Raw genomic sequence first — 24,710 nt, forward strand, 5'->3', positions numbered from 1 at the left:
CTTGATTCGCGACAAAATCACTTCACTGACTGAGGACTTCTTGTGTTGATTGATGTCATTCAAAGTGTTGCTGATTGTGGTCAACGACTCCATCAAAACTGGTTTAAATGTTGTGGCAGTGTCTTCAGCTAACGTTTGATTGGTTTGATTGATGTGATCACCACACGGTTGGCTGACAACCAAGTCTTGAGTATGTCTTAACTGTCGCTGTCTTTGTGTCAAAACATTAATTAAATCCATAATTAAAATGATTATAAAAGTTATTCAATGGTTTACATTCACACAACTAATTGCATGTAATTAATGATAACTTTCGCTTAAATAAAGTTTTTCTAAATATTTTATGTATTTAAATGTTTTTACAGTATTTAACATTTTAGAGAGTTATATAAGCTTTAAAGCAATCAACAAATATGCAAATTAATTAAAGGCTAACAAAATATTATTTAAATATCATATAACATAGTATTGTATGAAATTCATACTATGAATGTTGCAATACAGATATGGTATCAAATATAAGCAAGGTTATATTTTGTTACTAAATTTTATAATAATTGTTAGTTTTATAAAACCATATGTTTTCATGTATCATGTTTTCAGATTTAATATGTTTTTATTTATGAATTATATTCTATTAATTTATATATAATATGTAAATAGTGCAATTTAGTGTATTAATTTTACTAATATAATTTAATTTAAATGTTTTATAATTGCATAAAAAAATTATCTAAAATGTTTTGCAAATATTAATAATTATAAACAGTATATATTGTATATTGTTTTAAAAATCCTTGACAAAAATGTTTGCATATGTGTTTATTGTTATTGTTAGATTATTAAATTATTAATTTATCATTAGTTTTTTGTAATGAATTTTTAAAAACAATTTACATATATAATAAAATGTTAAATAAAGTGCGATTGTTAAATAGTGAAATAACATTGCATTACAAATATTAATGTTAAAAGAGGTTAACTGTATTAAGGTTAGTGTAATTTCGGAAATACCCGACTATTTTAGTCTAAATTTACCCAAAATTATATAAAAATAAATAATGTTTTTTGATCCATTAGCTAAATAGTATATTACATGTTATTTTTTAAAAATTAATTAATTGTAAGTTTAGACTTGAAATACTGTACTTTCACTTTATATAATACTTACTGTCATAACAGTAAAATAGTATCAAAATTTAAGTGAATCTTGAAATCATGATTAAAAGATTGTTTTTTTTTCATTTATTAAAACCTTATTAAAAGTAAAACACGTTTGAATAAACTGTGACCAAAAACTAGTTATTTATAAAAATATATATCGTTTATAAAAATGTAGGGAATTTAAGAGAAAACGAGACTATCAATTAAATTTTGTGGTGACTATAGCCGATAGCATTGTAAAGTAAATACAAAATATGTAATATACAGTAGTGTTTAAATAAAAACATCAGAAAAAGTAGTTTAAAATATTCAGGTCTTTGCAGACATTTTTAAAAAATTTGTTTTTCTTTATTGTTTTGACAAATAAATCCTTTTATGAATCAAATAAGATTTTATTAACAATTGAAGCGGAAATTATTGTAATTGAATGGCAGTCGTTATGGGAAATAACGGGTCGATTAGTGTTTGCCAACTATTAGACTATCGTTACATAACATAAATATAGTTTTTTTGTTGATATATTTGGATGAATTGTTTTGAATTCTACATATAAATTACAGTTAAATTTACAATCACTTAATAATTAGTGGAACATAAAAATGAGTACAAAAAAGACGTTTTTAAAAATTGTAAATCAAAAAACTATTTGAAAGTTTTTTATTTAAAATTTCACAGATATTTAAATATAAACTCTAAAAATTATTATTATCAATTTGAATTATTTATTATTATACTGTACTATATTTAAATTAATATTTATTATTATTCCTGTATTATTATCATATTATATAATGCAATTGTTATGTTTATATAGGAAATTATTGACAATAGGGTACAGTTGACTAATATCTGTATAAACAGCGGACCGGGAGCACAGCCCTTAATATTTATACTAAATGTGCCATTTATTGCTAACAATATATTTTAAGCTATTAAAACATCTGACGTAATTCAAGCTTCGGTAATAATACTAATCACATGAAAAGCCAAAACAGTTTCATAAAATGTTTGTAATGTATTGTAGTGTCTGTTGGAGAGCCCCCGACACTCTCGACATAACATATCTGTAAATATATAAATCATAGAAATCTTGTGCTTTAATATTAAAGGTTTGAGAACCTGTTCCAACCTGTTTGACAACTTTATAACGCATCCAAACCGATAGGGATGGTATGTATTACTAACAAACTTTATATTACTGTAGTTTAGTTGTGGCTGAAAGCGAGGACAGCCTTTACATGACTACTCATATACTCTTTATATTAATGCAGAAACAAAATTATTATTATTACTATTATTGTAGTTATCATTGATATTGAGCTCAAAATGTTGGCAATAGTTCATTGGTGAGAATGAAAGGACTGAAAAAGTTTAGCCAATATTTAATTTTATCAATAATAATAAATAGCACTCATATATGTGCTTATGTTTCATTCATTTGACAACATATTTCTTATTATTGTAATTCACTTCAAAAAAAAAGTTTTTTCGGGATTTTTTATTCGTGAAATAATTGGATAATTAAATATATAAATTAAATGAATACAACATAACTGAAAAGCTTTGATTTTTTATACATGAGATCCATGTCATGCCATAAGTTTGTAATCATCATAACATAAGTGTCACCAATACTGAACCCAAACGGGAGATTCACTGCAAAAACAATGCTCTTCTCGGATAATAATCGACACAACATTTCCTCATCAAACAAATCATTGTCAACGCTATTATTATTTATAGTCGTCTATTATATAAGTGTTTCACGCGTCCATTGTTTTGCTACCTGTCCTTCGGCTCAGATATACAACACATTAGTTAATACTAGTGAACCAAACTGTGACTGTTCTCAAATCCAGGAGGGAGGCTGGGAGATCACTTGTTATAGTGGACACCCAACACCTAACAGTCCCACAACACAACAATCACACATAGAGTTGGATGACATCATAGTATTGCCCTATGCTTTCTTCATTAGATATGAAATCGGACGACAGGTCCGCATCACATGTGATAATGGTTTTCCTTACTATAGACCCGCACTCTTTCAAGGTTTGTTTGTGTCACCAATTTATTAGTTATCTATAGATATATATCATAACCATTGAACTGAGACTACCTTTGTGTGACATTTTTCTCAAAACAATATTATATATCAAATATTATCTTTAGTTAAAACAGTTTTCGACAAAAAAAATTTAGTAATTTATATTTTTATTATTGTTAGCCATATATTCTCAATAATTAAATTATCAGACATATTTTTATGTTGTTTAAAAGTAAAATAAATGATTCATATAATACTATAGTTTAGAAATTAAGCTTAAATTTCTGATATAAAATTTTATTTACCAAAACTTATTGATTTAAGATATGCTTTAATCAAGTTATCAGTTGACTATATGAAAGCAATTATTACAAAAATACCATTTTGTGATATGATGTTAACATTTAACCCCAAATTTTTTACATTTTTTATATTAATGTATTTAGGATTTTACTATTTATAGTAATAATTTACATTAACATTAATATTGAAGTGTTTCATGTAAATTATTAACATTTCATAAATTATTATGCATTAAACTATCAATATATATAACAGTAAAAAGTTTTAATATAATACATGATTATTAATTTATAACTTATTATGTATACAATAAAAATTTAGTGATATGACTGATAAATGTTTTGCAATTTTATATATAATAAATGTAGTGATCAATTTTCGTTTATAAAACTAGAATTTTAAAATTACTTTCAATTAAATTTAATTATCTTAATTAATTTTTGGCTAAACAAATAATTTTATTTATATATTATTTGATTTAACTTCTATTTATTTTATATTATATTTTCATAGTTTATCTATAGTTTATATTTTTCAAAATTATGTATGAGTGAGTCATATATGATATTTTTATAGGCCATAACTTATGGCTATATGTTTGAACATAATTTAGTTTTCTTATTGTTTTCTGAACATAATATCAATTGATTTGTAAAATAAACATTAATTTTCTTTTGTTAGGCTTTGGTATTGAATCGATCGACACATTTAGCTTTGAGAACTGTCCGCTTCCCGACTCATTGCCATTGAATGCTGTCTTACATCGGACTTCATCCGTGTCCTCCGTTAAGCCACCAAAAGGTACACCGAGTGTAACCATAAATAACAAGAATCAAGAAGTGTCACAAAAACCCGGAATAAGTAAAGTGCGATCCCTTTCAATATCACTCAAGAACTCAATTTCATTAAAACAATTTAATAATGTTATGATTGGATTGGAAACGTTAGAACAGTTAAGATTAGATCAATTCTTGATTAACGATTTTATTGGTTTATCTACAAACCAACCATCAGATCGTTTATTAAATGATAGCTTTAATATTACTGATATTAATGATAATAATAATTCTACAAATGATAATAATAATAATAATAATACTTTAAATTTAGAAACAAATAAAAAATTGTTTATAAGCGACAATATATTCAAATTTGATGAAAACTTTCCTAATTTAAAAATATTAATTTTAAAGTCATTTATGAAGGATTCTATGCCGGGATTATTGTTTGAAATGTTAAGCGGTTCACAAAAATTAGAGTATTTAGAGTTAGACGCAAACAATTTGCAAACCATCACAAAGTCTACCTTTTCATATGCGGGCAAAACTTTACGAAAACTATATCTGCGTTTCAATAATATAAACAAAATTGATTTAAATGCTTTTGCAAATCTTACTAAACTTGAGATACTGGATCTCTCTAACAATCAAATTAGTGATTTGCCGTCAAATATATTAAAAGATTTAAAAAGTTTGAGTTTATTTAGCATAAGAGGAAATTTGTTGACAAAACTTCCCGAAACAATGTTCAGACACAACAACAAACTCAGTGCTATAGACTTGAGTGCAAATCAAAAGTTAGTTACATTTCCCGTTAATTTATTGCAAAACTTGGAAAAACTGATTAATTTTACGGCATCTGATTGTCAACTGACACAACTAAGTAGAAATCCTCACATATTCTTCAAGAACTCCCCAAACATTGAAAATATTCATCTGAATGGAAATTTTTTAACAAATTTGACAATTAATGGTTTGTTTGGTGCAAATCCCAAACTATCAACACTTAATTTTTCATACAATAATATATCACAAATAAGTCGTGAAATATTTAGCTCAAACTCATCGCAGATAATTGAACTGAATTTTTATGGCAATGAAATTGAAGAGTTGCCCGAAAATATATTTTCACAGTTAAGAAATTTACGAAAATTAAACTTTGGTTTCAATCAGTTGTCTGAAACAAATCCGCATTTATTTTTGCCGCTTCAGAATCTAGAAGAACTGTATTTAAATAAAAACAATTTGAAGACAACTAATAGCGAACAAAATAGACTACCATTTGGTTTGGGATCAAAGTTAAGAAAAGTTAATCTCAGTTACAATGAATTAAATAATTTTGAATCTGATTTTAATTCAATTAATTGGAGTCTATATTTAAATATAGCAGAACTTGATTTAAGACATAATAACTTTAGCGGCAAATTTCGTGTCCCAGTGTTTAGCTCATCCATTGCACCCATCGTTAACCTCGACCTCAGCTCTAATAAGTTTACATCTGTTGACATTCAGGATGTTGTTAATTATGATAAGCTATCCATTGATTACAATCACAATGAAGATGTGACCGCCGGTGAAGCTATTCGACGAACAAGAGATAACTCTTTGATTAAGACTAACATATGGGAGACACACATACGGCTCGATAATAATCCTATAAATTGTGACTGTTTTTTGGAACCATTTCTTAACTATGTTAAGACATCTCAAACAACATTATATGCCAGCAGATCATCGGAGACTACATATAGAAAGAGTATATTTTTGATTGAAACGGAGGAACCCATGTGTGACAAACCGGACCACTTAAAGGGCGAACCATTGGCACAGTTAGAGCTCTCGCAACTCATATGTGTGCTTAACGACCAAAATATCTGTCCTTCAAATTGTGATTGTGTTTATCAAAGCAGTGATTCTACTGTTGTGATCGATTGTGACCAAAAAGGTCTACAATTATTACCACAAGAATTAATTTTATCGCGTTATCACAATATATCACTTGAATTTAACCATCGCATTGATAATATTCGAGGTGTTATCGTTCATCTTAAGCATAACCATATTCAAGACATTGAACCAATTAATCAGATGTTTATTTGGGGCAATAAAATGATGAAAAAACCAGAGTTTGTTGACATTTATTTGGATAACAATACGATATCTGATGTCAGCGAAGATATTATACCACAGTTTTATAGCTTCAAAAACGCTTCTTTACCTTTGATTAGAGTGCTATCTCTAAGAAACAATTACATCACTTCAATGCCATTAAGTATTTTAAAAAACTTTGATTCGTTCGCATCTTTTCTTAATGAAAATGGATTATATGATCCAAAGTTATATCTCGGAGACAATCCATATGACTGTCATAATGAGCCGTCAGCTCCGGGATCTATGTGCCAAATACGCGAATTTCAGCGATGGCTTAACAATCATAACGAAAGAATTGGTGATTTGAATGCCATTAAATGTGATAACTTAACCCTTAACTCCAGTTCCACTATAAGACAAATGCCGGACGATATCTTGTGTCCCGTGTTTTATCAGCCAACAAATGAAACACTTTTGCTGACACTTACCATAACATGTGTTATATTAGCAATTAGTCTGTTTATAGTATCGGTGCTCTATTATCGCAATAAGCAGACAATCTTAGCCTTTATTTATATCCATTTGAATCCTATATTTATATGTATGAGCTTTAGTGAAGACGATTTGGACAGCGATAAGATATACGATGCTTTTGTTTCGTATTCCAGTGCCGACAGGGATGTAGTCATGAGTCTGATTGAAATGCTTGAGAAACCTAATAATGAAGCCAACCTTATATTACACAATACTACCGGTGCTTCCATTCACGAGGGAATGAATGATCAGATTATACCAGAAAATGAGTTTAAAAAGTCTCAGATAAGCCTATCGATGAATAATCGGCACTCAATTGAAACTAATGACAACAATATTGCCAATAATGATATATATTTTAAATTATGTATTCATGAGAGGGATTGGTTGCCGGGGAATCTGATCTCTTGGAATATTGTCAATAGTGTACAGAACTCGAAGCGTACTATTCTTGTGTTGTCCAAAGAGTTCATTGAGTCCATCTGGTTTCAGGTCGAGTTCCACACCGCTTACTATCAAATGCTTGAAGACAAGATCGACCGATTGATTGTTGTGGTTAAGGGTCAGTTGCCTCCTAAAGAGGAACTCGACAAAGATTTGGCATTTTTGCTCACGACTAAGACATACCTGGTTTGGGGCGAGAAATGGTTTTGGGAGAAATTGAGGTACGCTTTGCCACACAAAAAGATACCTAAAAACCAATTAAAGCAAATGGACCTCAAAAGTGCTACACAAGCCATTCAGTCAAATGGTGTTAAACAAAGTGTTGGCAAACAAACCACAAATAATAAGTCATCCGAAGCCATGAAAGACGTTGTCGACAACAAAATTGCTAATCATTTTAATTTGAACTCATTTTCCACTAATACTACAAACATATCATCAAATGGAAAGTTAGCTAAAAGTGGACCAAAGAGTTTGCGAAACTCTTCAACAATTGTATCGCAAAGTAGTCCTCAACTGAAAAATGGATTTGAAAATCGAAGTTTTATTACCGAAACAAATACATAATAATAATATTTATCGTCAATAATCCATTAATTCATTAAAAAAGATTTTATTTAATTCATAACTCAAATGATTTTTAAAATTATCAAATGTCATAATTGCAATAATTTTATTAATGATTTTAGTCAACAATTTTTATTTGTTAAATATATTTGTTTATATTTGTTAAATATTTTTTTTGTCAATTTTTAATTGTATAAAATGTATATTTATAATACATTAATTCATAATAAAGTAATTATTAAAGATGTCAAAAATATATTTTTAAATTAATTTATAATTAGAGCTGAAATTATTATCAAATTTAACAAAAGTTTTATTTGTATTATTAAATAAGAGTTTCATAAAAATGAATTAAAAGATTATTATCTATTAAATTAAGTGAAATGAGGGCTTGGGTTCAATGGGATAGTCAGCACTCCTTTAAGTTAAAAAAAAATATTACAATTAAATTTTAATTAAGTAAGTACTGTATTATTGTGTTATACAATATTAAAGTATTATATTAATTGATTCATTGTATAATAGAAGGATTTGATAGTATTATAATACTTTTATATTAGATTCATATTAAATCATTTTTTCATTAAACTTTTTTTAAGACTTTCTTTTCAAATTCAAACTAAATTAAAAATAATTTATACAGTAGTATATCTACCGGTAGTATTAACATTCAATACTATTACTGTTTTTTATTCAATTTTATTAAAATAATGTTTGTTTTATTAATAATTTCAACTACTTATACAGTAAAAACATGTATAAAACTATTATCTTTAAACATTAGAGATAGTCATTAGTTAAACTAATAAATTTTATTAAGAAAATTACACAATAAATCAACAATAAATTTACATTATATCCGTCTTATATCGATCTATATTTATATAATATAGTTTGTAATTGTTTAAAAATAAATTTATCAAAAACTACAGGTATACAGTGTATACAATACAAATTATAGTTATTATTTTGCATTGTATTCCTATTTCACATTATATGACTTTATATATTAATAATATAAAATACAATAAAATTTATAAATTTAATTATTTTCATGAACTTAACAATAAAATTCTATATTAAGTTTAAACGTAAATTTCAATTTTAAAAATGTAAAAAAATAAATTAAGTATTATATTTACTGTAGTATCATAAGTAACAATATATGGTATCTCAAGAAATTGCTATTTTAAAAATTTTAAGATTATATCTGCATTTCATTCAATTGTTTTAAACATTGTATTCACTGAAGAAATCACTGAACCATAGATTTGATGTCTTTGAAAAAACTGAAAATTAAAATTATAGTAATTTATACACTCATTATGTTTGCTTTGAAAGTTTGTCACACTTTAATAGATCCGGTAATTGAGCTCTCATTTCAAATTTCATAGTTTTTAAACGTTATTTAAAATTCAAATGAAAGCATTTTTTACTTTTTTACAAACTTTTAACTCATTAACGACTCGATTATAATATCTTATATTTTAAAATTCAATTTTGTTTGTATTATTTTAAGACAACTGCGATGTGTATCGACGGGGAACTGGACACTGCTGTCCGCACTGCAGATGGAAATACTTATATATTTATGAGTAAATGGTTTTGGAAATTAAATGATAGATTAGATAAAGTGATAGGAAATGCCAGTTATATATCAAATCACTGGCAATATCTGCCTAATAATATTGAGACATCATTTTATATATCGTCTAAAACTAATCCATTGAATGGCAATACTTTCTTTATTCAGGTTTTTAACTTAAATTTGTTAATCAAAACTATGCCTAACATAACATAATAACTAATTATATACAGTATTTAAAATTTTAATAGAATAATATATGGTTTAAATTTAATAATCAAACATTTAAAGAGTTGGGAAATACTGGCAATTGGTCGCTATTTCCGAAAAGTCATCCATTATTAGCCATATCTCAAGTAAAAGACTCGTTTGTAGTTTTCTATTTCAAACATCACTCACTATTTAATCCAATTGGTTACTACTTCGACAGTCCATATATTCCCGAATATAAAGCCATTTATTCGCATTCAATACCATTCAATACATACAAAGCGGAGGCACTGTTATCATATGATAACGGAAGTTACCTCTTGTTCATCGATGACAACAGAATTGGTTCACATTGTTTGATGAAAGATTCAAGTGGTGTAAGACATGTCTCATTAATTATTTATAATTATTTTTTCAATAAAAAATCATTAATATATATTTGATATCAAATAGTGTACGACTTATAGACAAAACAGTGATCTCTTTGAATGTCCGGATTATACAAAAAACTTGTTTAAAAAGAACCGATTCGTGAGATTCTGGTATTGGTCTGGACTTACTCTCAGACAATTTGCTATCATTTTCAGTGCAATACTCATTTCACTAACACTTATACTAATATTCTTCATATTCTTAGTGGTTATGAAATGTCGACAACAGTTTGTTATTAAATTCAATAGTGAAGACTCTAATCATTAGAATTTAATCTTTTGAAACAAAGTTATATCATATAAGTTATCAAAAAACACATTTTTGTCACAATATTTGAATCTTTCATAATCTATAAGTCATGCTTTAAAATACGATATTTTTAATATTAAATAATTATTTTGTAGACTTTTATTTCGAATTTAAAATAATTTGTTTGTAAATACAAAATAATTATTGTATAATAATTCTAAAATACGATTAATTTATTGTTGAGTGTATTGTCTATTGAATTATGAATTTTTTGATTTACAAAATAAATGTCTAAAAAGAAAAGTAATGATTTGTTCTAAATATTAGATAAAATGTAAATATCAATCTATAATAAAGATTTTCAATATTTATGATTGTTTTTATTGGTTTTTTTATTTATTACTCTGATTTTCGCTTTGATTTTCCAACACTTTATTAAATGCCGAAACTGACGACTCGACTGCTTTTCTCATGGCTTCATACTATATAAAAGATAGGAATAAAAAAAATAAAAAGTTTATTAATTGAATAGACTGTATGTAAAAAATGAATAATGAGTGAAACCTTAGTTTTGATTGACTCCCGTTCCCGTTTAATACTACATATCTCATCGTTTTGTTTTTCAGTGGCAATCGTCATCTTTTTCTGTTTGCTCTCTAATTCTTGAATATATTCATTCAATTGGTCTAAAAAATTAAAACAATAATTTCAATATAATTGTCAAAAAAACAAATAATTGTTAATTCAAATAAATTTACATATTTTTTCCTGATTTACAGTTAACTCTTCATTGAGTTTTACTTTTAATTTTTCGTCATTTTCTGACTGATCAATGAGTTGATTGATATCATAAACGGTTCCATTCTTTTCGTATATCTTTGCATTTATCAGTTGTGATTGTCCTTCATTTGTCTTAATCAGGTCGACAGCACTCGAAACAATTGGCAGTAATTCTTTTGGTTCGCTAAGGTCTCTATAGACGACTTTGTCTTCATTGTTAACTAACTTTTCGAAAGAACGTCTCGAAAGAGTGAAATTAGAGTTATTTATTAGTTTTGTTAAATCTTCGGACAAAACATATCCGCAATGACTCGAATCAAAGTATGCGAACGACAAGTGGACATAATTTACAGGCAATTGAGTCTGTTTTCAATTAAATCGATTTATTATTAAAATATATTTTTTTAATTACAATATAAATATGTTTTACCTTTAATTCCAAAGCAGTCTTCTCCTCCTTTGACAGCGGATTCTTACTATTATTAACTAATGTCGACAATATATAGTGTGAAAAGTGATGAATAAGTGATTCCCTTATGATTTCTGATACAATTGACATCTAATATATATACATATAATTCAATAAAATAGAGTATTATAAATGAATTGTCAATAATTGCTAACAAACCTCAAACTGATCATATCGTTGATGATTCAAAGCCTCATGAAGTGTAATAACAGTTAAATTTTCGCCTCCTTTTACATAAACACATCCATCGACTACTTTCGATGGAATAGTTTGCTCTCCATTCTTGACTTTCTTATTATCTTTTAGTGGCGATTGTGAATCATTTTTACGTTTAATACCTTTAAAAAATTGAATAAAATGTTTACAAATGTTTCATGAAATGCAATACAAATTAAAACTAACCATTTGTTTCCTTATTCTGGCCATCATTTACATCATTGACAACATTGTCAACACTTTTTATTTCAGTGTTCGTATCATTTGTTTTATCATCAGTTAATTCAACAGCCATTGGTTCTTCATTAACGTTAATTGTCGACTGTTCCTGACTTTGTGTGTCATTATCAGTCATATCAATGTCAGTCGATTGCTGTACTGTTTCTGAAATAACCGAACCGTCAACATCTGGTTGACTGCTTATGCTGTCATTATCTACTTTTTCTTCATTATTGTCAGTTATTGATTGATCGTTACCCTCCTCAGAGGTGACACTCTCTTTCATAATTTTTTGTGCCCACCAATCGTTCTTAACCTCATCAGTTACTATTTCCTGGTCTTCAAGCAATTGGTTAATAATTTCACGCAATTTCGTCACTAAATCAGCCTTTTTAAGGCTACCTTTAAGACGAACGCCTCGTTTTTCAAGCTCTGCGCGCAATTCAGCGACTTTCAAGTCGTTTATTCGCAAAAGCAATTGATGTAATTCAGAGGAATCACCTGAAGGTACAACCTTTTCGTTGGATGTGTTCAATTGCGACGACTGATCATCCGTTATGTCAGAAGTTAGATCGAGTTCTGATTCAATGTTTGTCGCAGACAATTCCTGTTCCTGTGGTTTGACTGAATCAACAGATGAAGGATCAACGATTGGCGCATCCGATGTTACAATTGAATCCGAAACCAGAGTTTCTGAAGAAGCAAAATCAACAGTAGGTGTCGACTCAACGCGAGGCACATTAGTGTCCATGAGTTGCGACTCATTGATAGGAGTCTGAGATAAATCCGAAGATCGACATTTGGAATCAATGTCAGTGTCAGTTACCAGTGATGAGTCTTGAGATACAGAAACGTTTGCTGATTGTGTGGCATCAGAAGAAATAATGTCTTCACTATTTTTCAACTCTTTTTTATCAATAACTTCACTATTATTTTCTAAATTATCATTTGTTAAAATAGAATCAATTTGATTATCAATGTCTAAATCATTATTAGTTTTCAAGTGCTTTAACGGCTCGTATATTCCATCAAATGCTGACCAGACATCCGGCATATAGACTCGCGTCAGTTCCAGATTAGTTGTTAACGGGTCCACAGAGCTGTCACTATAATATCATAAATTAAAATTTTTAAATATTGTATTTATGATAGAATTTATAAATGTTTTAAAAAACTAACCGATTGTAAACAAAAGTTGATATTACTCTCCATTTTCCACATTTCGATAAATTCATTCCCGTTTGTTCTTCAACAATACGGACTGCAGTTGCGATCAAATTTGGTTCATCGGAGTCAGACCTTATAGTTTAGAGTAAATAAATTAATGAATATTAAATACAAAGTAAATGTAATTTATTAGTAATTAAGTCAATACTAACAGATATCCATCTAAATTAGCATTGAATTTGCCGCCAATCAATGAAAAGCCATCGTTTGAATTTCGAGACACAAGAAAAGCCAACAATTTGTTGAAATGCAAAAAATATGACTTATTTCCACTACTAATGGCATCAAAATCTGAACCAAATAAGCGATCGTAGATATCAGTCATCACTGGCAAAGATAATATCAAAACTTTGACACCATATTTATAGGTGCTTTTCATAGCTATGGGCTGTTCCACTAAAATTGGTTTTTCTTTTTCCTTATTTTCCTTCTCTTTCTCTTCATTCTTATCTTCTGTTTTATCGTTAGATTCGTCCACTTCTATGACTTCGACTTTATTTTCATCTTTATTTGTTTCTTCATTGTTTTCAGCAGCAGAAGTAGTAGTAGTAGTAGTAGTATCTGTAGTATCGGTAATAATTGTACCATTGGTACCATTGATATTATCATTTTTTTCTATTACTTCATTTTCTTTTTCTGATTTGTTATTTTCTTTATCTGTTTTATTTTCTTTCGGTGACTCAGACTTTTTTGGTACATCTTTTGACTTTTTGTTGACTTCAATCACTCGAAAAGTAATGGGTTTAGGAATTTCATTGATATTCAAAGAGAATTTCGTGTTAACAATAACTTCTTTAAGATCGGATGGAATATGAAGATTAGTTGAATATCTTTGTTTGATATCATAGACATTGAGTGGACTCTTAAGAATAGTCAACTTAGGAATGTTGACCGGTTCGTAACGACGTCGAGACACACGCGACACGTTTTGACTGCTGCTAACACTGACCGGTGATTCCGAGCGCTTATATCGACGCTCTCGTTCGCGCTCTCTATCCTTACTTTTATCTGCGTTTCTGATGTCTCGTCCAAACTCATCCCTTCCATCCTTGAGAGGAATGTTTCCATCCCTTCCATCCTTGAGAGGAATGTTTCTATCGCGCGAATCATTTCGTCTGCGACCTGAATCGGCTAAACGTGGCCGAACTGTATCTCGTGGCCGAATTCGGTCGTCCCCCCGATTGGGACGATCATCCCGTTCCCAACGAGAATTACTCGTCTTATAGTTGTTTTGTGTGGCAGTTCGCGGTGCGGTTGACAACAAATTATTTTGAATTTGTTGTGTAAAGGGAATGGTAGACGAAACAAATGCCGAACCTGGAGTAGACGTATATTGCAATTGACTGAACGCATTACTAGACGCATCAGTTCGTGGTTGTTGTTGTTGTTGTGGTTGTCCATAATATGAAGCCAATTGCTGAGCGGCAGCCACTGCTTGCTGTGTCTTCGCGAAGTCAAACGATGGCTGAGAGGAATACGAGTTACCCGAAGCCGAAGTCGAGTAGTAATTTTGTGAGCTGTTTGTCATTGCGGACATTGTGTTAGCCGAATCATCGCCGCCGCGAGATTGTTGCTGTTGTTGTTGAAGTCGGTGCTGAAGGTAAGTGGTGGCCACTTGTGTTGTTTGCGGTGTTTGTATGTTTGAAGTGTTGTTGTTGTGTCTGTTGTTTGTATGAACTAGTCGTACAACCGTTGCGTTCCACTTGAATGGCAAGTGTTCACTATAAGAGCACTCGCACTGGACTTTATCGCCGACCATAACGTCTCCTCCTTTGACAACACTAGTCAGTGGCCATACAAATAACATTAACTCATTTAAGATACTCTTATAATACAAACAAACGTTTCACTCATTTATTTTGTTTGTTTTTTTCGTTTTTATTTTATTGTCATTTAATTATTTTTAAAACTTATATATAATTAATTAATTACATAAAACATGTCATTAAAAGTAATAATTATAATCGATATATAATATAATGATTTGAAAGACTGTAGACAACAGTGACTAATGATAAATGAATGTCATTTGATTACCTCAACTGAAAGAAAACGCTGTCATCGATGAAACCGAAGTTTTCCAACACTTTGGTCACCGTTCCCGTCAGTGACCGGTTTTTTGGTATCTCATTGGCCGTCGGGTCTATCGGTGATATTAGATATCAACAGACAAAGCAATCATTGACGACAATCCTCTTAAAGACATTGTTGTTGTTAATACTTACGACTCTGTGTTTGACCACTCGATAGCATTGTCGACAAATTGGCCACAAATGAGTCGATTCGGTGCCTATTATGTCAAACAAACAGTTAATTCAATTGCAATTCAATTACAATTCAATTCAATACAAAATGTGTGTTAAATATTCACTCAATAATCATGGCTTCCAAATAGTCAACGCATGCGCTCTCATTGTATACGATCTACACATTGATTGACAATAATATTAATATTAATATTATATTCAAATTCTTTAGTGTTTATGAAATGAAATTCAATAAACAATTACTTAAATTATTTGACAATTTTTTTAATCAATTATATTAACAAAAAAAAACATAAATATTTTTGCATTGATTTAATTGATTATTTGAAAAATCTATTACATCTATCACTAATAATATATTTAAATTAATAAAAATTAATTTTTCCTAATTTGATAGAAAATAAAAACTATAAAAATAAAGACATTAGACATCAAGTTCTTTGAGTGTCAATATGTGATGCTTTCTTAATCTGTTGAATCATATCAATAGTTTTATCCTTATATTTCTTAGCCATCGTTTGATTCTTGATTGTTCCTAAGCCTAAGGCATACATTTGACTTAAATTATTACAAGAATCGTAATTATTTAAATCACATCCTTTGACACCAAATTTGAATGCTTTGTCGGCATTCTTCTGACAGCCGTTTTTGCCGAACAGATAGTGTGAGTGGGCGTAAAAGCAACACTCGGCGGCCACTGTACTGTTAGCCGTCATTTCGCAACCTTTTTCAAAATAATCCATCGCTTTCTTGATGTTCGGCTCAATGTCTGACCGATAGTCGCCATCACTACCGGATAGCAGTTGTCCGGAATAAAAGCATCCCTCGTTGTCGCCTAACTCACAGCCTTTCAAGAAGTTGTCGAGCGATTTCTTCAGATCCTTCGGACACCCTTTCAATAATATATCAAATGACAAAAACGATTGTTAAACTCTTGAGAAGAAGATAATAATAATACCTCTTGAGGTCAATAGATTAATGCCGTATTGCGTACAACTGCGACCAAACTTGTTATCATTGCAATTATCTTTGAATACTTTGTTTGATCGGATCAAATCATTCTGTATTTTGGACATGTATTCACCCAAAAGATGACATCCTATTTAAATAATAATTGTCATCAATTGATGGCAAAATTGATGGCAAAATTGATGACACAAACCCTGAGCATTCTTCTCGAAATAACAGTTAAACCGATATTCAATTCCGAGATTTTTAAAAAACTGTTCCAATTCTGTAAAATCTTTGAATATCTCGTCAGCCATCAGTGAATCCACTCGTCGTCATCGATGGTCAAAACATTTGCCCAACACTTGAAAAAGTTTTTAAATATCTTTACATTTCATCAGTTTATCAAAAGTTGTTTTGATTTTTACTGCTTTACAATATATCAGTGCATTTCATTTGATCCTTAATGTTGCTAAAGCTTGACATTGAAAAATATATTCACAACTAAACAATAAAAGGGAACAAATTGTCTGAAAAAGTATTCAATAGTTTGTTTTGTTATTATAATACATGCGTTTGATTTAAATGTCTTATGGATCAAGAGATTAGTGATAATAACATCAGTGAGGATCAGACAAGTGATCAATTAGCTGAAGAAGAAGTGACTACATATAAGGACAATAACAACATGACTTTGTTTCGATGGCAATCATTGGTCTCAAACTCAATGATCACAAAGAAAGTAAAGAATTCACTGAACGACTGGAAAAGAAATATCAAAACTAATGTCAAGTTTGAGATCAAATCAAATGACAAGTGTTTGGTTACCATTACTGATCAAAACAAAGATAAAGTGGTTGTAACTAAGGAAAAGTTTAACCAATTAATTATTAACAGCCGAAGACTGCGACCGTTCACTCACTTGATAACTGTTCCCTTCATTAGTGACTCATTGAAAGACGAGTTCAATCAATTTAAAGACAATATTTTGACAAACTTTGTAAGCGATGGCAACAGAATCGATGAATATTTGTTTCAAAAGACTTTTAAACTTCATTTGACTGTTTGTGTTCTCGTTTTACTTAATGATAACGAAATACTTTTAGCCAAAAAATTACTTCGCGATAGTTTGGATCAAATTATTAATCCAGTGCTCAATGGAAAGCCTTTAAAAGTAACACTCGAAGGACTGCAAGTGATTAAAGGACAACAAGAGAGGGCTCATGTAGTATATGCTGAGGTTAAAGAAGAGACAAACACATTGCAGACAATTGCCGATCAAATTGTCAATAAATTTATTAAAGCAGGTCTTCTTGGAGATTGTGGCGATAATACAGTCAAACTTCACGTCACTTTCATTAACTCATTATTCAGACAAAGAGCTCTTATAAAACAAAATACGGAAAACAAGAAACGCATCAAAAGGGAGACATTTAATGCCAAAGAAATATTAGATTTTTACAAATCTTACAAATTCAGTGAATATATTGTTAAATGTATTCAATTAAATGAAATAAAATCAATTACAAGTGAAGGCTTTTATGGTTTCGTTGATGGCATTGATTTACCACAAGATTAACTAATCAATTGATAACATTTATGGCATAATTTATCATATTTATTAATAATAGTCTATACATTAAATACAAATAACATTTTAGTGATAATTGTAATACATTTACGACAAAACAAATGATTTCAATAACAATATGCAAATTTGGTTTTCGTAATTATGTGACAATTAATTAAATATAATATCAAATCAAAAACATAATAATGAAAAAATGGACATTTGTTTAAAATAAGTTCACTATTTTAACATTTTGTAGAATCGGTAGAATAGTTCTCATTTTTTTCTTCTCAAAAAATTGTTGTTTAGGTTCTTCATAGAGGTATCGTTGCTGTGGCCGCTTCTGCAAACAAATTGTGATAATGAAGGACAGGAACATAGGCTGCAGTTACTAAGCGTCCTATAAAATAATAAAACAAAATTAGTCAACCATTTAAAGACAAATCGGTATAAAAAGACGATATACTGTACCCGCAAACCATCGGCCGTGAAGAGCAGTGACTGATGCGGCCGCAGCTGCAACCGTAGGACACTTGACATAAACGTCTCCTTTGGAAGCTTTGTCGACAAACACATGAAGAGCGCCGCCGTGATTGCGACATTCGTCGATTACATCATTTCTAATTTCATCGAAATATAAAGAGTTACTCTTGGCCTCATCACTGTCGGGATCAAACATATTATTCAACATAAAACATTGTGTCGCTATTGTCTGTGCGACCGATACTGTATTTGCTTGAGTGGTCATTACAGGCGGTGGCGCCGACTTTTGTATTTGTAGCATATCGACAGCAGCTTTAGGTAACTGAATGCCAGTTCCTTCAGCTAATTTGGCCATTAATTGTAGTCTACCTGTTGTTCCCAATTCAATGCCACTTCTTTCCAAGTCATCCGAGTCAAGAATGGACGGTCCCTGAATCAACTCTTGTCGTTCGGTCACGTGATTCACTTTCATGGGACGACCGGCCAATTCAAAGCCATTCAATTGTTCCAAAGCTTTCTTAGCGTCGTCTGCGTCATGAAATGCTATGAAACCATAACCTTTAGATCGATTTGTTTCTCCGTCTTTCATGAGCTCTATTTTATCAATTCGACCGAACGGTTCAAATATTCCTTTCAACATATCTTCGGTTATATTGAAATGAAGTGAACCGACGTATAGTCTCATGGGTCCGGTATAACCTCTTTGAACGCTTGAAGTAGTGGTAGCCATACGATTCTTCTCTGCCTGAGTCGGTTGGATTATGATAGGAACGCCACATAATCTTTGTCCCGATAGTGCCAATGCTAGTGGTATTGTCGCGATTTCATAAAATTCAATATAAGCGATGCCTTTATGTCTACGAGTTTTGTTATCCATTATAAGTCTTACTTCTCTAACTCTACCAACGGCTGTGAAGAAGTCCTCCAAATCCTTAGTCCTGACTCTAGCGGCCAATTGCATACAAAATACTGTTCTTTGATCTCTTTCTTCAGGTGGCAACTCTTCATATCGAGATCTGGAGCGCGATCGAGATCTATATCGTCGTCCATTACCCCATCGATCAGGTGTCCGACTTCTTCTTTTTCTATCTCTACTTTTAGATCTACTTCTTCGTCGGCGATCACGACTCTTACTTCTTGACCTCTTCTCACGAATTCGATTGTTGTGTCGATCTTTGTCTCGTTTTTCTTTTTTATCTTTATCTCTGTCACGACTGCGACTCCTTTTCCTTTCTTTATCCTTAGTTCTGTCTGGTTTGCGATCTCTGTCTCGACTTCGACTACGCTTTCGTTTTCTAAAATAACAAATATTGCAATTATTGTATTAATAAAAACAAACATTAATTATATCAATACCTGTCCTTTTCCTTGTCTTCTTTCTTTGACTTATTGGATCCATTGATGGCCACCGAATTGTTAGTGTCCTAATATGACATCAATTTGAAACCAAACGTTTGTGTGGTTAAGGTATCATTAATGCGTTTTGTGGAGGATTTTGGGGAAAAAGTAAAAAACATACGTTTAGTCTTTGTATTGATGTTAGAGATCGTGTCATTAATTGTCATTAATTACAGTTAATCTCATTATCAATTTTACCACATTTTAAACACTTGATTTGAACAAATGATTATCGCAAGTCTAGAAAAAATAGAGAATTTTTGTCCTAACATTTGGCTTAAAAATTATAGAAATACTACAAACACTCAATCAATTCATTGCTTGAAATTTATCTCAACTAATATTACAATTGTTTTAACTATTTTATATAATTAAAGACAATTTCAAGCATTGAATCAACAGTTATGACAACTATTTCGACTGAAATCAAACGGAAACAAATCATTCAAACAATCAGTCAGTCAACACATTCACACTTATTATCACTGAATCACTGGACACAAGACATACAAAGGCAGTCATGTTTAGGGCAGACAATCAGTCATATGAGTGAAGTGACAGTTGTTTGTCATGTGGTCTCTGTCCGGGATTTGTGTCTCTTTTGCCAATAAAGCCATTTAAGCCCCTGAGGTATGATAACAAATACAACTCTTTAGCATTCATTTCATTAGTCATTATATGATAAACTGATTAATGATATGATTTTCATTAGTTTTTTATTGACACCAATTATCATTAAATTATCATTAAATGAGACAATCGTTTCATTTCATTTAAAATCAATGAAATTAATGTCTCTAACGTCACCATTATTTGATCCATTTATCAATTATCAATTGGTGGACATCAGTGGTTATCCGTTAGACAATACAAACCATTTAACCAAAAATGAGTTAATTATTAATATAATAATCAAATACCATATAATCGACACATTTATTGATCACTTAAATGATTGTCAAATCAAGAAATCAATGAAACAAATGGCAAACCTTTGGTTTAATGGCTTCTTCGAGCATCGCCTCCACATCCAAATCCTCAGCCATTGTGGACCTCTTGAGCGGTGATCTCTGGATCTAATTGAAGGTCAAGTGTAGGTTAAAATGTGTTGTCAATCAAATGGTTTACAATTAAATTGTGATTTCAATTAACAATCGATTTATTGATAAAAAAACGTTGTTTTAATACAAACAATAGCTTTCACTTTAAATGGCGTCTAATGTTGACATCAATTATGTCAATACAAACACGTGTTGTTGTGTTCACTCATTTGGTTATCTCTAGTAATCATAAAATCATTATTTTTTATTAATATTATTATTTAATTAATTAATTATATTAAATATTTTGATATTAATTTCAAGTAAATCACAATATTATTTGATTTGATTGAAATTAATTAAATTATAATTATAATTACGTTATTAATGTTGAAGTATTTGTATTATCAAAATATTATCATTTGTTTGTATCTATTGATTAACTAATAGTTGTTTGACTCAATTATCACAATTTGGATCAACTGGTAATTATAATGTCGGATATATTGGTGGATGCGTTGCCATACATTGATTTAGGATATGAAGAGCCCGGTGTTCGCGAAGCTGTTCTTGAGATGGTGTCTGAAGAGACACGAAGATATAAGCCGACGAAGAACTACTTGGAGAACTTGTCGGACATGAATCTCAAGCACTTCCAGACGGATCTGTTGCGTAATGAGTTGGAGCGCATTGAGAACAGACAGCCAATGGAAATGTTGTCAATGAAGAGATACGAAATGCCGGGTCCGGCGCCCGGAAAGATGACAGACATGTCCTCGTGGTCTGAATCGGTCAACAACTCTATGGCACAACTCGAACATCAGGCCATACGTATCGATAACTTGGATCTCATGCAGAAGTTTGGACCCGAAAGTTGGAAACAATACAATCAACTGTTAACTCAAATACAGTCAAACGCTCAAAAAAATCTTCACGACTTAAGGAAACGCATACAAGAAGTCAATTGGCAAAGAAAGAGCTCACAGACTGCGGCCGGCGATAGGATTAGACATCTCGAGTCAGAATGGGTGGCATTGGTGTCCAAAAATTATGAAATTGAAAGACAATGTCTTAACTTAGAGATTGAAATTCAAGAATCGGAACAAAAACTCAATGATTTGCAAAACAATGAGTCAAATAAAACAAATAATAATAATAATAATAATAATTTATAATTTATATATATTTGTGTATTTTTTTATTTCATTTATAAATTACCGATAATTATTTTTATAATATTTATCATTTTGTTTTTACGAGTTTACAAATAAAATTCATTTTTTCATAATTTATAAATAAAATAAAATTACAGATAAGTCTTGTATATAAAATTGTTGTATAAATTGTTAATATTTCAATTATATTTGTTTTAGAATTTAGTTATAATATAGAATTTTAGTTATAGTTATATTATAGATTGTTTTTTTTAAATTGATTAAATTACTTTAATTTTAATACATTTATGAATTTATTTTTAAAATCATAAATTATTATTATAGTCTTCAATGTTTGCTATAATATTAATCAAATATATGTTCAGTGCTAATGTTGTGCACATTATGGATATACAGTGTATTACTGTAAATAATATGATAATGCTTTGAGATATTGATAAATTTTATGAGATTATACTAAACAGATTAACTTATTTATAAAAAAAAATAGAAACTGAAAACAAGAAACTGTAATAAATAAATTGCTTATAACTTATATGACATTTTAAGCTCAGGTATGTAAAAGCTACTTGTCCCGTGTCGGCGGGACATATACTAAAATTGGAACGATACAGAGAAGATTAGCATGGCCCCTGCGCAAGGATGACACGCAAAATCGTGAAGCGTTCCTAATTTTTTTTTTTTTTTTTTTTTAATAAATCTATCTTGCTTATTATTAATAAAAATATTAAAAGTATTTTATTTATGTAAAATTAATAAATAACAAAATACTTTAATATTAACCGATTTTAAATATATAGTTTTATTTAATTAAATAATTTTTTAACAACAATTATTTTCAATAAATAATTAGCAATAATCATAAAAATTATATAAATATAATGTAAAATAAATAAGTGATTACAATTGATGTAACATTTAATTAAATTACATTCCATACAGTGTACGACTTCCTTGGTTTAGTGGATTTCCCTGTACTTCACCGGCAGATATAACGTTATGTTTGCGGGAATAACCACTGATTAGTCGGGACGGGTGGTCAGAGAACGGAGCCAACCAAAAGGGTTTAACAATGCCATATGTAGGCCAACCGTAGTTTTCAAAGTAACCGATCGATGCCTCACATGTGTTGACCACAAATATGATGGCAAACAAACAAACCAACAAACTCTGTATCAAATTTATAACACTTTTATTTAAAGCAATTCAAAACAAATTTGATTGAAATATATATTTATTTTTTATTTTTTTTTAAAAAAGAGTAGACTTACTCTTAATTTATTCATTTCTTTTATTAGAAATATTAGTTTTACAATATTTTTTTAGCTAACAGTAAATGTCTTTAAATTAAAAATCAATTAGTTATTGAAACATTAAGAAAAACTTTGAGAAATTCAAATGAATTGTTAGATGCAAGTGATGGATCAATATATAGCTATAGTGTCTCAAAGAAAGTGACCCCAACTATGATTGACATGTATTGTCGATGAATATAAGGGCCGTTACCTAAACAGTCCGCCCATTAGCCTAACTATGAGTTTGGATGGCCTCACAATAATAACAGTGACGACAATATCTGAAAGTACACAATATTGACCTCAAGAGTGAGTGAAAGTGAGTGAAAACACTCTCAGAGATTGGCCTTCATTTAGATTGTGATGTTATGTCCGGAAGGCATCAGTAATTGAGTTCATCTTTAGCTCACTAAACAACTTAAGCCAACAAAACACATATTGATTACATAACTGTTATACTAGTATTACTAACCATTAACTCTCACACAATCTGACCTCCAAAATACAAAGCATTCAAATGTTGGTTCAATTTGTAGGTCAATGTGTGCCCAACTGTGCCGTTATGTGAACATTGTCTCAATCAATAGCTTTCTCTTAGATACTTTCTCTCTCTCTCTCTCTCTCTCTCTCTCTCTCTCTCTCTCTCTCTCTCTCTCTCTTTCTCTCTCTTTCTCTCTCTTTCTTTCTTTTTCTCTGTTTTCACCCAAAGTTAACCTTTCATTTAATTCTTCTTTTTCACTATTGATCCTAAAATAAAAGGAAATTTTTGCTAAAATATAAAAGTATATATCAAATGTTTTTTGATTAACATTTTAAAGACATTTGTGTTTTGAAAACAGTATTAATTAATAGTTTTAGTTTTATAAAGTTTGATAAATTAATTAATCTTTATAAATGTATTTTTGTGTTAAATTAATATTTTATTATTAATTATTTAAATATATTGTTCTCAAATCAATTGATAACATATATAACTTAAATTTTGATTTTGTTATTTCAGTTTAAAATAAATTGTTTTTTTAATCACTATTATTAAAGAAGTATTGTATTTACATATTTAATAATTTGAATTATATTACTTGAATACTGTGTATAACCCATTATTATTTGCATATTATTGCCTAAAATTAATTGTAATCAATAGATCAAATTAATAATATTGATTTATATTTTTGTAATCATTTTGACGTTTTAAAAATATTGTTAATTGTTTTAATA

General features: G+C 29.8%; 7 protein-coding genes and 1 non-coding gene across 9 annotated transcripts; 5 read left to right on the forward strand and 3 right to left on the reverse strand.

Annotated features, from left to right (window-relative positions):
• Nucleotides 1–2,322: 2,322 nt before the first annotated feature.
• Nucleotides 2,323–7,929, forward strand: LOC128962473 (protein toll-like). Its single transcript, XM_054308848.1, has 3 exons — nucleotides 2,323–3,216; nucleotides 4,196–4,599; nucleotides 4,663–7,929. Exons 1-3 carry the CDS (start codon nucleotides 2,832–2,834, stop codon nucleotides 7,927–7,929), a joined length of 4,056 nt encoding a protein of 1,351 aa, XP_054164823.1. The 5' UTR covers nucleotides 2,323–2,831.
• A 1,212-nt stretch (nucleotides 7,930–9,141) lies between these two features.
• On the forward strand, nucleotides 9,142–10,423 carry LOC128962474 (uncharacterized). The gene is made up of 4 exons (XM_054308849.1): nucleotides 9,142–9,293; nucleotides 9,449–9,682; nucleotides 9,766–10,101; nucleotides 10,178–10,423. The coding sequence occupies exons 1-4, from the start codon at nucleotides 9,204–9,206 to the stop codon at nucleotides 10,421–10,423; spliced, it is 906 nt and encodes a 301-aa protein (XP_054164824.1). The 5' UTR covers nucleotides 9,142–9,203.
• Nucleotides 10,424–10,740: 317 nt separating this feature from the next.
• LOC128962119 (cell division cycle and apoptosis regulator protein 1-like) lies at nucleotides 10,741–15,749 on the reverse strand. 2 transcript variants are annotated; one of them, XM_054308467.1, is made up of 11 exons: nucleotides 15,688–15,749; nucleotides 15,542–15,606; nucleotides 15,354–15,459; nucleotides 13,469–15,097; nucleotides 13,269–13,388; nucleotides 12,057–13,195; nucleotides 11,814–11,992; nucleotides 11,616–11,744; nucleotides 11,164–11,548; nucleotides 10,970–11,091; nucleotides 10,741–10,887 (listed from the first exon to the last, which is right to left on the reverse strand). In XM_054308467.1, exons 1-11 carry the CDS (start codon nucleotides 15,696–15,698, stop codon nucleotides 10,798–10,800), a joined length of 3,975 nt encoding a protein of 1,324 aa, XP_054164442.1. In that variant the 5' UTR covers nucleotides 15,699–15,749; the 3' UTR covers nucleotides 10,741–10,797. The 2 variants fall into 2 exon arrangements, with proteins under 2 accessions (XP_054164442.1, XP_054164443.1); XM_054308468.1 differs by having other exon boundaries at nucleotides 15,666–15,718.
• Nucleotides 15,750–15,965: 216 nt separating this feature from the next.
• On the reverse strand, nucleotides 15,966–16,976 carry LOC128962139 (cytochrome c oxidase assembly factor 7 homolog). Its single transcript, XM_054308490.1, has 3 exons — nucleotides 16,746–16,976; nucleotides 16,542–16,682; nucleotides 15,966–16,475 (listed from the first exon to the last, which is right to left on the reverse strand). The coding sequence occupies exons 1-3, from the start codon at nucleotides 16,846–16,848 to the stop codon at nucleotides 16,015–16,017; spliced, it is 705 nt and encodes a 234-aa protein (XP_054164465.1). The 5' UTR covers nucleotides 16,849–16,976; the 3' UTR covers nucleotides 15,966–16,014.
• Nucleotides 16,977–17,068: 92 nt separating this feature from the next.
• LOC128962476 (activating signal cointegrator 1 complex subunit 1-like) lies at nucleotides 17,069–18,110 on the forward strand. The gene has a single exon (XM_054308850.1). It carries the CDS (start codon nucleotides 17,124–17,126, stop codon nucleotides 18,108–18,110), a length of 987 nt encoding a protein of 328 aa, XP_054164825.1. The 5' UTR covers nucleotides 17,069–17,123.
• Nucleotides 18,111–18,322: 212 nt separating this feature from the next.
• Nucleotides 18,323–21,231, reverse strand: LOC128962127 (RNA-binding protein 39-like). Its single transcript, XM_054308476.1, has 4 exons — nucleotides 20,975–21,231; nucleotides 19,941–20,008; nucleotides 18,573–19,879; nucleotides 18,323–18,501 (listed from the first exon to the last, which is right to left on the reverse strand). Exons 1-4 carry the CDS (start codon nucleotides 21,026–21,028, stop codon nucleotides 18,416–18,418), a joined length of 1,515 nt encoding a protein of 504 aa, XP_054164451.1. The 5' UTR covers nucleotides 21,029–21,231; the 3' UTR covers nucleotides 18,323–18,415.
• On the forward strand, nucleotides 20,497–22,710 carry LOC128962477 (pre-mRNA-splicing factor SPF27-like). Its single transcript, XM_054308851.1, has 3 exons — nucleotides 20,497–20,612; nucleotides 21,473–22,186; nucleotides 22,688–22,710. The coding sequence occupies exons 2-3, from the start codon at nucleotides 21,517–21,519 to the stop codon at nucleotides 22,708–22,710; spliced, it is 693 nt and encodes a 230-aa protein (XP_054164826.1). The 5' UTR covers nucleotides 20,497–20,612; nucleotides 21,473–21,516.
• Nucleotides 22,711–22,768: 58 nt separating this feature from the next.
• LOC128963029 (U6 spliceosomal RNA) lies at nucleotides 22,769–22,874 on the forward strand. Its single transcript, XR_008484651.1, has one exon. It is a non-coding gene; the product is annotated as a U6 spliceosomal RNA (small nuclear RNA).
• Nucleotides 22,875–24,710: the final 1,836 nt, after the last annotated feature.

Source organism: Oppia nitens, unplaced genomic scaffold (genome assembly GCF_028296485.1).
Source record: "Oppia nitens isolate AA-2021 unplaced genomic scaffold, nextdenovo-longstitch-racon4-pilon3 scaffold6_pilon_pilon_pilon, whole genome shotgun sequence".
Classification (NCBI taxonomy): domain Eukaryota; kingdom Metazoa; phylum Arthropoda; class Arachnida; order Sarcoptiformes; family Oppiidae; genus Oppia; species Oppia nitens.

Excerpts from the sequence above, each read along its gene's own strand:
- LOC128962473 (XM_054308848.1), top strand. The coding sequence starts at position 2,832 with ATGCTCTTCTCGGATAATAATCGACACAACATTTCCTCATCAAACAAA. Across the intron at positions 3,217-4,195 it reads TAGACCCGCACTCTTTCAAG|GCTTTGGTATTGAATCGATC; the intron begins GTTTGTTTGTGT and ends TTCTTTTGTTAG. Across the intron at positions 4,600-4,662 it reads ATTCTACAAATGATAATAAT|AAATTTGATGAAAACTTTCC; the intron begins AATAATAATAAT and ends GACAATATATTC.
- LOC128962119 (XM_054308467.1), bottom strand. Across the intron at positions 13,389-13,468 it reads GCTAATTTAGATGGATATCT|GTCTGACTCCGATGAACCAA; the intron begins GTTAGTATTGAC and ends CTAAACTATAAG. Across the intron at positions 11,745-11,813 it reads AACGATATGATCAGTTTGAG|ATGTCAATTGTATCAGAAAT; the intron begins GTTTGTTAGCAA and ends TATATATATTAG.
- LOC128962477 (XM_054308851.1), top strand. The coding sequence starts at position 21,517 with ATGTCGGATATATTGGTGGATGCGTTGCCATACATTGATTTAGGATAT. Across the intron at positions 22,187-22,687 it reads AAATAATAATAATAATAATA|AAACTGAAAACAAGAAACTG; the intron begins ATAATTTATAAT and ends AAAAAAAAATAG.
- LOC128962127 (XM_054308476.1), bottom strand. The coding sequence starts at position 21,028 with ATGGCTGAGGATTTGGATGTGGAGGCGATGCTCGAAGAAGCCATTAAA. Across the intron at positions 20,009-20,974 it reads AAGAAGCCATTAAACCAAAG|GACACTAACAATTCGGTGGC; the intron begins GTTTGCCATTTG and ends ATGTCATATTAG. Across the intron at positions 18,502-18,572 it reads TCACGGCCGATGGTTTGCGG|GACGCTTAGTAACTGCAGCC; the intron begins GTACAGTATATC and ends ATTATTTTATAG.
- LOC128962139 (XM_054308490.1), bottom strand. The coding sequence starts at position 16,848 with ATGGCTGACGAGATATTCAAAGATTTTACAGAATTGGAACAGTTTTTT. Across the intron at positions 16,683-16,745 it reads TTTCGAGAAGAATGCTCAGG|GATGTCATCTTTTGGGTGAA; the intron begins GTTTGTGTCATC and ends TTATTTAAATAG. Across the intron at positions 16,476-16,541 it reads TAATCTATTGACCTCAAGAG|GGTGTCCGAAGGATCTGAAG; the intron begins GTATTATTATTA and ends TATTATTGAAAG.
- LOC128962474 (XM_054308849.1), top strand. The coding sequence starts at position 9,204 with ATGTCTTTGAAAAAACTGAAAATTAAAATTATAGTAATTTATACACTC. Across the intron at positions 9,294-9,448 it reads GTCACACTTTAATAGATCCG|ACAACTGCGATGTGTATCGA; the intron begins GTAATTGAGCTC and ends TATTATTTTAAG. Across the intron at positions 10,102-10,177 it reads TGATGAAAGATTCAAGTGGT|TGTACGACTTATAGACAAAA; the intron begins GTAAGACATGTC and ends GATATCAAATAG.
- LOC128962476 (XM_054308850.1), top strand. The coding sequence starts at position 17,124 with ATGGATCAAGAGATTAGTGATAATAACATCAGTGAGGATCAGACAAGT.